The sequence below is a fragment of the Spermophilus citellus genome (assembly GCF_964194105.1).
Source record: "Spermophilus citellus genome assembly, chromosome: 10".
NCBI classification, from domain to species: domain Eukaryota; kingdom Metazoa; phylum Chordata; class Mammalia; order Rodentia; family Sciuridae; genus Spermophilus; species Spermophilus citellus.
The window spans coordinates 57,969,717-57,986,005 of record NC_138197.1 but is presented as its reverse complement, the minus strand read 5'-3'; the positions used below and the strand labels follow the sequence as shown (position 1 = coordinate 57,986,005).

At 39.3% G+C, this 16,289-nt stretch overlaps 1 protein-coding gene across 2 annotated transcripts in view; it reads left to right on the top strand.

The window, feature by feature from the left end:
- Window positions 1–1,091: 1,091 nt before the first annotated feature.
- PKP2 (plakophilin 2) overlaps window positions 1,092–16,289 on the top strand; it is a 71,018-nt gene continuing 55,820 nt past the window's right edge. The window contains exons 1-2 of one of the 2 annotated variants that reach the window (XM_081310704.1): window positions 1,092–1,482; window positions 15,811–15,923. In XM_081310704.1, coding sequence (XP_081166830.1) covers window positions 1,260–1,482; window positions 15,811–15,923 — 336 coding nt within the window. In that variant the 5' untranslated portion in view covers window positions 1,092–1,259. Of the gene's footprint in view, window positions 1,483–15,363; window positions 15,559–15,810; window positions 15,924–16,289 lie in introns of those variants that run through there. The other variant, XM_081310705.1, reaches the window with a different exon arrangement.

Sequence of the window (16,289 nt, the reverse complement as noted above, 5' to 3'; positions counted from 1 at the left end):
CAGAAATTGAGAGATTTGAGGGAAAGTGAACATGCAAATCCAAGCAATCAAAGGGAAGATTATCTTACTTAATACCAAGGATAGATGTTTTTCTTTCTGCTTTTCATGTCCAAAGAGGAAAATCAGGACCAGTGGCTTAGGTTGTAAATTTCAAAGTCAAAGACCCTTCCTGTTGAGGTTAGCTCTCAAGTTCTTAGGAGTCAACTGTGTGTGAAACATAATTAATAGCATGATAAATACAACTTGTAGAAGATGCAAGTGAAAGTCGGAGGCCCCTTCCATCAGTACCCCTACAAAAAGCCTGTCATAAAGACAACTTAATCAACATTAACTGGACTATTAAAAAGTACTACCTATTAAAAGTTAGCCCTTCCCTAATGCTTCTTATTGGAGTTTCTCTCTCTGTGGGTGTGTTCATAAGAGAGAAGTGGGTGAGCAAGAGTGTACTGGGTACAATTTGTGTATCTGCAAGGGAAACAGAAGCTCTCAATGAGGAAGAACATATGTTTCTGGGACTGCATCTGTGCAAAGTACACAGTCCTGAAGTTGTACTAAGGGAGAACTCTTAAAAAGTCTTTTATTCCCCACACGTCATCTTCTTGGCACATTTTCTTTATATTGCCCTTTCCGCTTCACCTATTACCCCTTTCTCACTCTCAGATCCACGTAAAACACGAAATATTTCCAACAGTCCGTCAGAGCCTGACGAACAAGATCAACTGCTCGCTCGGGAATCCCAGAAGCAAAACTCAGTTCAAGAACAGAAGTGATTCTCCAGGGCGCACCTGTCTGGAGGGCGGCCCTTCCCGCAATCAAACGGAAATCATATCTTTCCCGAGGGCTGGGCGGAGTCCGAGCCAGGCAGCAGAGCCGGTGCAGCGCTGGCAGGCAGTACCCAGGTGACTTCCACAATGTGCGCGACCCCGCACAGACCGCGCCCGCGCGCATCTCCCGATCTCCCCGCGGGCGGGTCAGGCGCGCCAGGTGTCCGCGCGCGCGCCCCGCTCCGGCCCCGCCCCCGCTCCCGGGCCTGAGTGCGCGTGCCCGTCCAGAGCCGCGCCCCCTTCCCCCGGGCAGGCCGAGCGCGCGGCCCCAGAGGCCCAGCTCCCCACCACCCGGCCTCTCACCGGCGCGGGGGGGCGGGTCCGGGGGCGGAGCCCGGCGGTGAGGCGGGGCTTGCGCCCGCGCCCCCAGCTCGGCTGCGGCTTCCACCGCAGGTCCCGCGGCAAGCCAGCGGCTGGGTCGCCTACTCCAGCGCCATGGCAGCCCCCGGCTCCCCGGCTGAGTGCGGCTACATCAGAACCGTCCTGGGCCAGCAGATCCTGGGACAACTGGACAGCTCCAGCCTGGCTCTGCCCTCGGAGGCCAAGCTGAAGCTGGCGGGCAGCAGCGGCCGCAGTGGCCAGGCGGCCAAGAGCCTGCGGATCCAGGAGCAGGTGCAGCAGACCCTGGCCCGGAAGGGCCGGAGCTTTGCGGTCAACGGTGAGTAGAGCCCCGCCGCCCTATCTGCCCCCACCCTGTCCCTCACCCACTCTCCTTCGTCTTCCTCAACCTAGTCGCCCGACTCGCTGCTTTCTGGGGGTGCGAAACCCTGTGGTGTTTTGCCTACCTGTTGCTCGTCGTCCCTTTGTATGACCCGCTGCACCTCCACTCTGACCAGCTTACTTGGGGAAAATGCTGTTTTCCCCATCACCTCTTATTCAGTTTTGCCATAAATGTATCTATGCATGTTAAAACGCATATATCTATGTTAAAGAATTCAGCCGAATATTTCAGCCCTTTTTTTTGCTTATTCCTCTGGATTTCACCTCTCTGTTAGAGGGCACTTAATCTGGAAACTCAGAGGATCCATATACACTTTGAAATTCTATGCAGAATTTTGGTGTGCACAAATATTTTTCTGGGAGAAAGCGCCCTTAGCTCTAGAGTCCCAGAACTACATAAGTAACTTTAAAAAGAAAACCTGAAGGCACTGCCGCTCTTACAACCTGTAAGTTGGGAAAGTGCTGCCTCGCCCAGGTACTTCGGGGCGCTCCACCCAATGTACACGGCGACTGGTTGATCTAGGAAATGAACAAATTGGGTAGGAGGCTTTGGGCTATAACCACACCACCCTGCGGTGGAGGAGGAGGTTGGGGACTTTGGCCCTGCTGGCAACAACCCCGCCCGCCTAGCTAGCCCGCTCTGGAGCGCGGGCTGTGTGTCCCCACCCACCACCACCACCACCAAAGTACATGTGGATGTCAAGGCTGGTTTCTCCAAAAAATTAAACCCTGAGGTGAAAGGGGTTCTCTCTCTCTCTCTCTCTCTCTCTCTCTCTCTCTCTCTCTCTCACACACACACACACACACACACACACACACACAATCAGTGACAGGATAGTTGGAAGGGAAAGATGGCAAACCAGTTGTGAAAATTAGAGAATATGGTGTATCCTTTTCTCACCAGCTAAAGTAGGATGATCAGAATGGCACGATAACACTTGTTTTAGTTGTTTAACTGTATTGTTGTTGTTGTTGTTGTTGTTGTTGGCTTATTACAGAGAGTGGACGATGAAGTTGGGATATCAATTTGTTCCTACAATGTTCAACTGTCTCTGTAGGAAATAACTTAGGCAATGGCAAATGTAGAACCCATTAGGGGGTTAAAAAAAATTTAAAACACCAGTCCATACATATAAAACAGCAGCAGAGTCTGGAGGCTGTACTGTTTTCAACTTGCAATGAAGAAATCTTAAAGAGACAGGCAGTTTATATTTACATACTTTAAAAAGTAAGGAGATGTTTAATGATTGTAAGCTATGTAACTTAGTGCCTACTCTATCCCAAGACTGGAACTGTGTGTTTTGCATTCATTGTAATATATTTTAATTGTGAGCTAGGTATTTTAATTCCCATTTATAGATAAGGAAATTCTAAGCAGTTAAATAGTACTCATATCCCCATAGATAATAAGTGGTTGAACTGGTATTTGAATTCCTAAACCTAAGTTTCTAAACCACTCATCAGTTATGTCATAAAGTTTTCTTATTATTAATGCAAAGAGGGATTTACTAGACCCGCCTGTCTGTGGTCCCTTCCCATTTTCCTTTAAATAAATTGAGGAAGTTCTGAGAGGGTGAGAAGATTTAGACAATACAGAACAGATACATTAAGGGGGGGAGGAGTCTAGCTAAAGACTCTAGAATGAATGAAGCCAGTCTGACCAGCAGAATCATTCAGGACGCTCCCTGCAGTCTGAACATTCACAGGTCCAGTGCTAAACTACAGCTAAATCAGCTTCCTCTGCTTAGGGGACACATACGATGCATATTAGATATTCTTTCTTATCCTATGAAAGTCACCAGTCAGGAAGAGCAGGCAGATATCAACTATTAGACAGATGGAGCCTTGAACTGAAGGAAAGGGAGATTTATGGAGTATCTACTATTTGCTTCACTGGGTTTTAGAATTTCATGTGTTTGCATTTCATTATACCTTTAAAACAGATGTGATAGATATGAAGATCCTTTTCACATGTGAAGTATATGTCCATCAACATTTTTTTGGAAGTTTAGTCCCAACCTCTCAAATGACCTATGCTCTCTTACCACATGGTAGACCAGCCATTGGTGAGCTCAGCAACCATCAAATGAGTATGTTTATATAGAGGACCCTGCAAGTGCTCAATTAAACGTACATACTCTGCCTTCTTTAAAGAATGAAGTTTAAAGCTGAAAGTAGGGAGTCTCCCACTAGAAAAATGTATTAACAAATGAAAAGTAGGGAACCAAAAGAACGGCTAAGACCTTATGGAGTCTAGAAGTATGTTACTCCCAGCTGAAGGGAATCTTGAAAAGCTTCAAGGAGGAATTAGGATTTTAAATCTCAAAAATGTAGTAGGATTGGACATAGGGATGTGGTTGGAGAAAGAACATTCTAGGAGGAAACAACATGAACATTTCATAGTTCACAGAGTTGATCTGGTAGAACAAAGGGTGCTATCTTGGTGCTTCTGCTCAAATGCTTGGGGCAACTACTTGAGCGGCTCTTCCAACTAAGGAACAAAGCGTTTGAAATATTTTGATTACAACAGCAGCTTCCCAGCAAGCTGAAATACACTCCACAGCCTCCACAGAAGTGTAACTCAGCCAAAGAGATAAGACAGCAAACAACACCTACTTACTTTAAAGCCTCAGCTTTCTGAGACTCAAAAAGGAAATTAGCTTCAAAGGAATTTAACATTAACATGCCATGGAACAATTACCAAGGGTAGTTCATATGTTGTTTAATTAAAGTTCTTTGACAAGGTCTTGGGGACTCATGATGGCTTGTGAGTATTGTTGTTATTATTTCCGTATTACTGTCCTATCTCAAGTTGAAACAGACAGGCAATTGTTGAAATAGTGCTGGTCTGGAAAGAATCCTGTATCAACAGGAGAAATTCTGGGAAGAAAAACCTGGTGTTAAATGCACTCCTCAGCCCTGGAGACTTCTGAATTGTTGACATACCTATGAGGTTGAGACAGCAAATAATGTGCTGGAAACAAAGCTGATTGGTTGGTAAATATCTTGCAAGGGTCTTTAACCTTTCACTTCTTTCTAATGCCTCAGTATACTGGGTGGTTTTCACTGTAAATTACTCAATTATTTTTGGTGTTTTAAACTGTGCTGAACATTTTTAAGTTGACCCTCTTGGGTGTAGGGAAGGTTCAGAGGTGCATAGCCTTGTTGTAAAATGCATGTGTATTGGAGTGAATTTTAAAAATTCTTTTATAAAAAGTCACAATAAAAATGTTTAAAAATTGCAAGTTTTAGCAAAGGGGAAAATTAAAACTGTCCATATCCTGTTTATTACACCTATTTATTATATAGTTCTTTCCCTAACCTCGGGTGCGTCAGTAGGAATATAGTAGTGTTTTAAATTATTATATGTAATGCTTATAGCATACAATGGACAATATCCTAATGAAATTTACAACTTCTTTGGGACTCCACCATAAAAACTGAGAGCATATTATTTACTTACATGATTTCCTGCTTTGACTATCTAAGATCAGAGTGACTTCTGGAGAAAGGAATGGAAATTTATTCAGGGTAACAAAAAAAAAAAAGTAGTTAATAGGTGCTGCTGGAAACAAACAAAAAGTTACACATTGTTCAAATTCTATATGAATTCTTTGCCAAAAAGGAATTCAAGGAATGAAGCAATTCTGGGAGTGAGATGACTAATCATTCAGAACCTAGAAGGGATCAGGAAAGGAAAACAAGATATGGTGGGGTGACAGGGCCATGCCGAACTGCTCTGAGAGTGCTGTGTCGGTAGCACCTCTGGATTTAATGTACCTCCACATCTGCCTAATATATCCCATGGGCACTGTTCCATGTCTAGAAGATTGGGTGCAGTAAGTTAAAAGGGCAAAAAAAAAAAAAAGTGGCTTTTTTGGTTGTTTTATTTTTAAAAAATTCTCAATGTACATATTACACTGAAGTAGAATGTAAATAAAATGGTGCTAAAAATAAAATAAGCTTCATGCTACTAGAAATGATGAGAATGTATCTTTTATGGTTTAAATTTTATGGTTGAATGAGGGTCTAGTAAGGATGCTTCAGAATCAATGAAACTAATAAACCACAAAGATCCAGAGAAACAAAACTGAATATAAAAATACATTGTTCGGTGTGCCATGGATAAGATGCAGGAAGTTAAGAAGAGGACTGTTCACTTACACCTTTAAAACATGCCACTAATGGCATCTATGCCCTGTGCTAGTGATTCCACCATCATGGGAACAGAGGGCCGCTCGCTTGAATTAGATATTCTAGGCATTCATTGTGTACATTGGCCCATTCTCCTAAACTGTCATTTATGATATCAGCTTTAAAATTTTTTCTCATGCATTAACATAAGGCTATATGTACTTACATTTATTTAACACCAAAACCAAATTTCTGATCTGAGCAATTAGCAATGGAAACTATTAAAAGTTTTGATTTGTTTTCTTCTCTGAGAGAACCAAGATTATTGGCAACCTAGCTATGATAGTTAGAAAATGCAATAACAAATATATTGCTAAAAACTCTGGAGTTTAGAAATTATACTTGATTATCGTAGCCTATAAGATCATTTGGTTCCATCTCAATGATATTCAAGAACTTAAAATTAAGCTGGGTGTGGTGGCACACATCCATAATGCCAGCTAGGTGAGAGAGTGAAGCAGGAGGTTCACAAGTTCAAATCCAGTCTGGAAAATTTAGTGAGACCCTGTCTCAAAATAAAAAAAAAATTAAATAATAATAATAATAATAATAAAAGCCTGTGGAGGGCAGGCTGGGAATGTAGCTCAGTGGTAGAACACCCCTGGGCTCCATCCCCAGTACTAGGGGGCAGGGAGGGCAGGTAAGAATTATACAATTCTGAGATGAATGTTGGATTCCAGCTATTTTGTATATGTATACATATTGTAAAGTAACAGTAAAAGGTAATGGTACATGTGGAAATAGACCATAAATGAGAAGAAAACTTTAATCTTTATGTTAGAATGAACCACTTCACTCCCCTGATTCACTCGATTAAGAATAATAAATAGAATATAAGATTCTCTTAGACTCAAAATGTTAAAAACCTATTGTTTATCTTCTATATAATGCCATTAATGTTGATTGAATTTTGAATATAAAAACAATACAATGCTCTTAAGCCACCTACAGACCAGCTTGAGAGCTCAATATGTAAACCTAGATAAAAATGCATCTTTGGAAAAAAAAGAATCTTGAACATTTGAAAACAACCCACCATTACCATTTAAAATATACACATATTTATATTCTTGAAATAATAAGCTTAATCCTACCAATATTAGTTGACCAAAGTAATAATAATTAAAGTTCTGCAATTCCATTATTTCCAGAATTTTCAGGGGAAAAAAAATCACACACTAAAAGGTTAGTAGATTATTTCTGAATCCTAAATCTCACTAACAGTGGCCATGGGGTAGGAATGTGGAGGATCACATCAGTTATTGAATCTTGATTACTTTTTGGTGGGGGGGGGAGTGCTGGGGATTAAATCCAGGGCTTTACACATGCTAGAAAATATCCTAGCACCTTTCTTGACAGATAATAAGAATTTGGTGTAGATCACTAAAATATTACTGGCCATAATACACAAGTCATACAGACAAAAGAATGATAGTAAATATACTAAATGTATATTATCCAAATATAGGATCAACTTTGCTAAAATAAACATCATAAGCCTTTCCTTTCTTCTTTTTTTTTTTTTTTTTTTTTTTTTGTACTGGGGATTGAACCCAGGGGTGCTTAACCACTGAGCAACAGTACTAGTCCTTTTTAGTTTTTATTTTGAGACAGGGTCTCACTAAGTTGCTTAAGGCCTTGCTAAATTGCTGAGGTTGGCTTTGAATTTACGATCATCCTTCCTCAGCCTACTGAATCTCTGGAATTATTGGTGTGTGCCACCATGCCCAGCCATCCTAAGCTTTCCTAATAACTCAGGAAGAAGGAGTCTGCCAACATTTTGAAAGAAGCTACTTTTCTTCCTCTACATATTCTCGAAGGATGGAGGAGCAGTAGAAAATACTTGATCACTTTCTCTTCACCCCAAGACAAAAGCACTACCATCCTCACATTTGGGCTCTACTGTGGTGATCTACAGAATAGATGTCAGCCCCAAAGAGTACATGCAAAATAAGTGAACTTAGGATATTTTGAATGTACAAGCAGTATGACTTATCCACAATTAACTTGTCAGGTGCCACTGCACAACTGTTCTGGAAGTGGTACTACAAGATAGGATTTTTTTATACTGAGGAGGTAAAAATCTACTTGATTTAACCACCTCCTGCTTTAATCTGACCTCACTTGATTCTCCACATAGCTACTAGAGTGAACTTTATAAAATCTCATTGTATCATTTCCTGATTTAAATGTCTTTGGTTCCTTGCTGTTATCTATAGGAGTAAAATCCATGTTCAGCATGGCATTCCAAGCTCTTCACAATGCGATGCCTGCAACTTCTCAAACTTCATCCCTATCACCATGACTCCACTCCTCACCAAACACACACATGCAGTTATCTTGGTCTTGCCTACCCTTCCCCAACCCCTTGTCCTGTCTGTCTGGTTAACTCTTACATGACCCTCAAAACTCAGTTCAGCTGTGACTCCCTATAGGCAGCCTTACCCCACCCCTCTCAAATTTGGATTTCAAATGTCAGTTAAAAATTATAATTGTGAGTCACAGAAGGTGTTTCAGCATGGGAGAAACTTGAAAAATACAAAGGTTTTGTGAAAATATATTTGGCACATTACATGGATTTAAAGAAAGACCAGCGGTTATGAATCAGTAGGAAAAGAAGAGGTTCACCAAGGCAAGTGAGAGCTATGGGAATATAATGACTTGAAATTCCTTACAAAGAAAACTTGTAATGAGGTTTTTTGTTTTTTTGAGACCTATACTTAAGTGTTCCTCCTTCCTCAACTTCCCAAGTAGTTGGCACCTTGGGCACGAGTCTCTGTGCCTGTGTAATATGTATTTTTTTAATATATATTTTTTAGTTGTAGTGTAGTTTATTTTATTTTTATGTGGTGCTGGGGATCGAATCTAGGGCCTCACATGTGCTAAACGAGCGTTTTAACACTGAGCCCCAGCCTCAGCCCTGTAGTATGTATTTTAAATTAAAAAAAAATTAATGAGTGAATTCTATAAATTCATCTTTTTGATCATGAGTTCAACCATGATGAATATAATATGATGGTTGTCATCATAGTTCTAAAATCTTGTAAGTAATCATTGTAGGGTCTCAGCAAATGAATCGGCAGGAGTGACAAAGGAAGTAAACAAGTTACAGGAATTAATAGATTTAGACACGTACAGGTTGTATCTATTTGATACTTTACAAGTATGCTAAGTTACTAGATTGATTGATGATGTTAGTGCTGGGGATTGAACCCAGGGCCTTGCAGAGAGCACTAGGCAAGTTCTGTATCACTGAGTTATGTCCCCAGTCTCTTAAGTTACTACTTTATAATCACAAATTCTGTATAATCACATATCCAAATACATCAACCAAAATATGACAGACATCTGTAATACAAAAAGACCTTCTAATATAAATATTTGTGTTTATCTAGAGCAGTAATTTGATGATTGCCCCCAAAATTCCATAAACTGGTACATCAGAGAATGGTTCTCAAACCACTTAGGAGGCTTCTGAAAACTAAGGGCTTCTGATGGCTGGTATATTGTGTGAGTGGCAGCAGCCACTGACTCATCACACATTGGCACAGTTGATGAAGCCCATTCTCCTGGGAGAATTGGTCTGTGCCTGGCACATTCAGCTTAATAAGAACTCAAAGCCAGTACTTTGCAGCACACACTGATACTCTTGAGTTATTTCTTGTGGCTTATTACATGAGCTGCATTAACTGGTCACAAAGAACAGCACTGCACAAACTTCTGTTAAATTTTCAGTAATATGAAAGGTTATTTGATTTTGATCTGCTTTAAATCAGTTTTCCACCATAGTTTTATGACAAATCCTGCTAATTTTCCAGCCTGAGCTAGATTATATACAAGTTCTAGAATTGCGATTTCTACAAATATATGGTAGGAGTGGGATTAGTTGAGAAATTTCTTGAAGATTAAAGACAGAAGAAAAGTATTGTTTTTAAATATATAAGTACAGGGAAATCAATTTGATGGTATACATGTCAGTACATACCAATAGAAAAATCCAGGCACCAACTCAGGAGTACTGACTAGTGGTTCTTGATAAATGTTAACATACTTCCTGTTTTATTTTAAATTTCTCCTACTTTTTTAGGTAGGGTGATGCTAGTTATTGAACCCAGGGCCTCAAGCATGCTATGTATACTGCTCTGCTACACCCCAGGCCTAAACTCCTACATTTGGTAGTAGATGACTTTAAGGAGCCATTTAAATATGACTAGCTATATAAATGAGTTTCAAGATGCTCTGTCTCTCACCTGTAATAATATGCCCCAAGTTTAATAAAAGAAATTAAATTTTTCTGAGATATTTGGAGAATGAGAACCTTTGCTACCCAGAGGATGCTTAGTTAGACCAAATATAAGATGGTAGCTTTTAGACTTTCATGCTTTTCTTCCACCAAGAGGACCATTGTGATTCACACTGTGAAGACAACTGGCTGTGATTGTTATCACAATTAAATGTAGCATTTAAGTCAATATTAGTGTACTGGGGGTATAAGTCAGTGGTAGATGGCTTGCCTAGTATGCTCAGTGTCCTGTGTTTGATCTCTAGCACCACAAAAGAAAAAAAATCAGTCACTACCAGTAATGAACAACAGCTGATTTCTGTGCATACATTTAATCATATCTGTTTTCATCTGAACCTCTTCTGTACTCTCACCTACAGAAATTCTGCCTATAGAGCTCAGTGTGACCCAAATCATTTTTTAACCACTGTTAATGTTCGAAGGTTGAAAGAAAAGATGCTCTTTTGAATGTGAATGCTTCTCTCCTCTCTCTAATAGAAGCAGGCCATATAAAGATTTTGTCTCTTTAGGAGTTCTCAATTACCTAATTACCATAGAAAATCCATAGATCATTTTTAAAAAATATTATTAGGTACAGGTAATGGAACCATAGTAGAAGCTTGTCCATTTGATTTCACAAATGTAATAAATTTAATCAACTATGTAATAAAGCTTGCTCACAAAATTTATTATAGAAATAAATCTAGTTTTTTTTTTAATCCTAAACACATCTCATTATTTTGGGTATTTCTTGCATATTTGACCAGAAACAAAGATACTTTTCCCCCTCGTGGCTTAGGAATCATATCATTCAGATGAACATGCAGACATGCAAAGAGAAAATTATGTTATCTTGTGAGTCCTATAACTCTGCAATCTGGAATTCTTCCACCTTCTCAACTAACCCCACTTTACCCCAGCTTTACTCTCACAATTTCTTTGACCTGAATTGCTTGTCCTTTAGCAAGGGAGAGGTAAAGTTGCTTTGTACCTACCTCCATCTCCCCTTAAGTGGGCTCTATAACATGTCCATGGTGTTCTTAGTAGAAAAAGTTCAGATGCTGTGCCTGAGTCATTATTAATTTGAAATGTTTCCTAACATATCATCAACTTTGTTAGAAAATATTGAAAGCACATTATGCAGTGTCCAAGTGGAACAAATGGCTGGAAAACTCACAATATTGTTGTCGTGATCCTCATTAGCTGGGTCAATCAGAAACAAGCAGAAAAAGTCAAATTCAGCACTACTGGTGAAATTAGCAGAATAAAACTCTGAACTACAACACATTGTACATTAAAGCATACATGCTAGTTTATCCCTTTTTCTAGAACAGATTAATTCATGAAAAAGTGGGAAAAACTTTTGTGACCCAAATCCTAAAATCTTTATCTCATTTTTGCATATTGCCTTTGTAAGAGAGAAAAGATTGCTTTCCTCATCTATTGTTAATTTTATGACTGAGACTCATATAACAAAAGAACAGATTAACAAGAGAAAAGTATACATCTATACTTTAAAATTAAGTGACATGGGAGATTTCAGAATTGAAGACCCAAAGACAGAGCCAAGTGTGTTTTTTTTAATGAATAATTTGTGCAGAAATACAATTGCACAAAGTGGTATATGATCTAATAGCAATAAACTGAGGTAGGGGGCTTAGCAAAGTCTGTTTGGTTTCTTTCCTATGGAACATTTCTTTAATCTGGTTGTGAGAGGACCTCTGGGACCCCTCTGGAATGAGAGTTTATGACCTACTTTGGGAGAAGAACAGCTTGATTTATGTGTGTGTGTGTGTGTGTGTGTGTGTGTGTGTGTGTGTATCAGTCTGCTTTAGAAGAGGAAGGGCAGAGGAGGCCGAGATCTGCTCTTTTCTCATACACCAAGGTGTTATATTTTGGAGTAGCATGTCCAAACCCAGATAGTACACATTTCAGAAGCATTTAAATGTGTGCTTTCTCAGGAAACCTCTCTCAGTAATCCTGTTTGTTCCTAAAATGATGGGAAACTGTGGCATGCAAGTCATTTGTCCTACACACAGAAAGTAGAACAGAGGCTCCAGACCAGGACTACAGAATTGACTTAACAGAAAATACTTGCCTCCTGGTTTGAAGAAAACAAATCCTTTGAATTAGAATTGTACTTTAATCTTAAGTGTTTAAGAAAATCTGAATTTTTATGTTAGATTTATTTAAAATAGGATGCACCTCCAGGTATCAAATGTTTTAGTTTGCTTTCTTGTTTCTATTTTTAGAGGAGGACATGGCTGAATTATATGTTCAACAGTCATTTATTTTATTCTCCAACTGAACAGAAAATAATGATTTCCCTTACAGAGATTAGATTTTATCCTGATTAATCTTTTTGAAAAAAAAATTCTACCCACTAAAATTTCTTTAAAATCTTAGAACACTTGCTGATTCACCTTTATCTACCATACTGATCTCAAATACATGACTAAGCAAATTAATCTGCATTATTTGTCATTTGAGATTAGCCTTTTAACAAAGAAACCATCTATGGTACAAATATGAATGTGGAATATCAGAAATCACATCTTTTCTTGTATGTGTATTCCACAGGAAAGTCCATGGTTTAAAAATCCAATCTTATTATTTTTCCTCTGTTACTGACTACCTTGTTATTTTGGGAACCATTAAACTGATCTCAGTTTATTCACCTGACAATGGAAGGAGAAGCTTCCTTATAAGCACTACAGCAAATAAAGAATGAATGTTTACATAATATTTGTAACTGTTCAGATGGAGGAAAGAGGGAAGGATTGGATTTAGTTCTCATATCAAAACTCTGATAATAATCCCCCCAGGGTTTTGGCAAATGACAGTTTCAGAATGGGCACCTTGCAGCCAAGCAGCAGAGTGGAAAAGAGGAACCCTGACTTTGAACCAATTTGCAATAACTGATTCGCAAGTCCTTTAAGTTTCCCTGTTTACAAATGGAGATGGTAATAGTTGGCTCTGCATCCACAGCATATTGTAAAGAAACATGAAGTAATTTTAGCTCCTTAAAAGTAATATTGAAAGGCAGAAATTTGCATAAGTTGCTTTAGAAAGCCTAAAAAACTGCAGCAACAATGTGAATGTCTAACATGAGTTAAACATTTTGCTTGAACAAACTGATTTTAAAACTCATAGATGGGGGGATAGTAGGGGATAGGAAAGGTAGCAGAATACAACAATTACTAATAGAGCATTATGTAAAATTGTGGATGTGTAACTGACGTGATTCTGCAATCTGCATTTGGGGTAAAATTGGGGGTTCATAACCCACTTCAATCTAATGTATGAAGTATGATATGTCAAGAGCTTTGTAATGTTGTGAACTACCAATAAAAAAAAAAAAAAACTCATAGATGAAACAGCTTTTTGGGAGGCTGAGACTAGAGGATCGCTTGAGTCCCAGAGTTGAAGATCAGATTGGACAGTACTGGGAAACCCTGTCTTACACACAGATCTTTTCAGTAGCCCTCATTAGCTGTTCCTGAATAGCTGCCTACTTTTGAAAGTAGGGTAAGGGTAATACTGCAGGTACTGACAGGCTAGGGAGGCCCTGTTTGCAGAAATATTCTTGGATTGCTAAAATTGCACGCTTTGATCATCTGCTATTTTATTATAGTGGAACAGCAATTAATGATTCTAGCTACCATCCATGTATGACAATTAGTATCTTTCCATTCTAAATTGTCCTTTCATATATTCTGTTATACAGTCAAAATTTTGAACATGGATAATCCTTAATTACTGTATTGTATTGGTTGGGATTGAACCCAGGGCCCTTCACATGTGCTCTACCACTGAGCTACACCCCCAGCTTCTTAATTACCTTTTATAAAAGACAGTAAATTTTGTTTCTTAAGGATTGTCTTACTAATAATTTGCTGCCTGCTCACAGCCTCTTGTAGTAAATTGGCTGTTTTCTTGGAGGTAGGGTGAGTTTGAGCATCTCCAGGACCCACCCTCCCTTTTCCTTGTGGGTCCTGCACCCTCTTCAGGTTAGAACCTCTGTGTTCCCTGTAATAGTCCTTCTAACCTCCTTTCCCTGGCCCACTGCCTGGTGGGGGAAGGTAAGTGAGGGCTAGTTAGCCTAGGCAGGAGGCAGGCCTCTCCTGAGTTATAGAGATTCCTTTCCCTTATTTGAGGTCCAGGTCATATAGCTTACAAACTAAGAGGCCACCTGATCTTTTGTCAGGCCATGTGGAGAAATCAGGCCCTTATAAATGAGATGCCTGGCTTACCTCAACCTCTCTCATCTTTAGGGTGACAGTTACAAGCCAGAAGCTGCCTCCACCAGGACCCCATGAGGCATGAAAATTGTTTACTGGCCAGATTGTTTGGCTTCAGGAAATAAGGACACAAGAATAAATTTGGGATGGATTCAGATTTTTTAAGCTCTATGGCAACAACAATCTTCATTCCCCCCCCCCCCCCCGAATAACTTTGAATATATTGTCCTTGAAATTTTAACTTTTTAACAATTTGTTGGAACAATTGGGTTGGAAAGGGACTGTGTGTTTTTTTTTCTTCTCAGCATCTTTCATGAGTCTCTGAAATCATTGAAGAGTTAAGTATTTTTTTTTATCCCCTTAGATTTCTAAAAGAATACTACATAACAGGGGGGAAAATGGTTAAAATTAGAAAACCAAAGGCTAGGATTGTGGCTCAGCAGTAGAGCACTTACCTAACAGTGAGTGAGGCCCTGGGTTCGTTAGATCCTCAGCACCCCTTATAAATAAATAAAATAAAGGTATTGTGTCTATCTACACCTAAAAAAATATTTTTTTAAAAAACTTAGAGAACCAGAAATTATCTAGGTTTTATAGAGCTTTGACTATTTGGTTAGTTTTGGTTTTTTAGCAAGTCATAAGATATTACAAAAAAAAAAGGCTGAGAGAAGGATAAAGCGGTAGAAGAGGGACACAATACTGTCTGTCTTCTACCCCCCTCTCAAAGAGAACTATTTTCAGAGGTATGAGACATGCATCAATTGAGAATCCCTGTGGGTTCCAGAGCTGAGCACAAAGGGTTTCCTCCCACTCAGTGATTGCAGGAGAGTTGGCTGGCTCTTAGACCACCAAACAAAGGGGGAAGCCAGGTGATTCCACAAAAGCAGTCGCTCAGGAGAGAGGTTGCTTTCCTCTACTGCCTAACTCTCACATTGCCAAGCACCTTCACCCCAGCCTGGCCTTCAGTTGATCCTGTTTTCTTTGACTACACAGACCTACCTTGTTGTTTATACAAGCTGTCTTATCTAGTAGTGTTGAGTCACCATTATATTTATTGCCTACACCTACTTACTATAAAAAGTTTCTGACTTCCTGCAGTGCTAACAGAATTCTCCCCTAACTTGAGAAATCAGATGTTGAAGAACAGACCATCTGAACCAATGTGTGATTCTCAAATTCTTCAGCATTGTAACGACCAGTTTTGGATTTCTATGATCTCCTCTTCCTCCTCTTCCTGTCTTTTAAATGTTTGCCTTATATGGTACCAGGATTGAAGCCAAGGCCCCAGGCATGCTAGGCAAGCGATCTACCCCTAGGCTACATCCCCAGCCCTCTTTTTTTTCTTTTTTTAAATTTGACTTTCATTTTGAAATAGAATGTTTTGATAACCTTTGATCGTCTGCCGCTTTCACGGGTGGTGTTAAACCAGCATTTAAAATATTAATATAAATTTTATATTTGTAATTGGCCTTAATGACTTAAATTTTAAAATGTAATATACAGCCTGTAAGTATTGATATTCTATATTTTAATATTTGCTTGATTGCAGGAAATCTTCACCGAACCAGCAGTGTTCCTGAGTATGTCTACAACCTTCACCTGGTTGAAAATGATTTTGTCGGAGGCCGTTCCCCTGTCACTCAAACCTATGATGTATTAAAGGTAGGGCATCAAAGAATGTTGATAGTTGTCAAATTGCTGGGAAAACATTTTCAAACATTTTTAGACTGTTGCTTTTGAGGTTTACCTCTCCAAAGTATTATTTCCTGAATACCAATTTTGAGAAAATTGACTTAAGGGGACACCCTGGGAACCTCGGGATTTTAAACAGTATTAAATCCTAACGCAAGTAAATATGACTCAAGTCAACCAAGTCTTATTTTTTTTAAAAAAAGACTTCACCCAGAGAGGGGCCAACTTCTCCATTCTGAAAAACGGACATTTTGTGGAATAATCCACAGTAATTAGTCTTCAGCAAAGACAAAAACAGATTTATGCTTCATTGAAGTTTTATTTTTCTCTCATGCA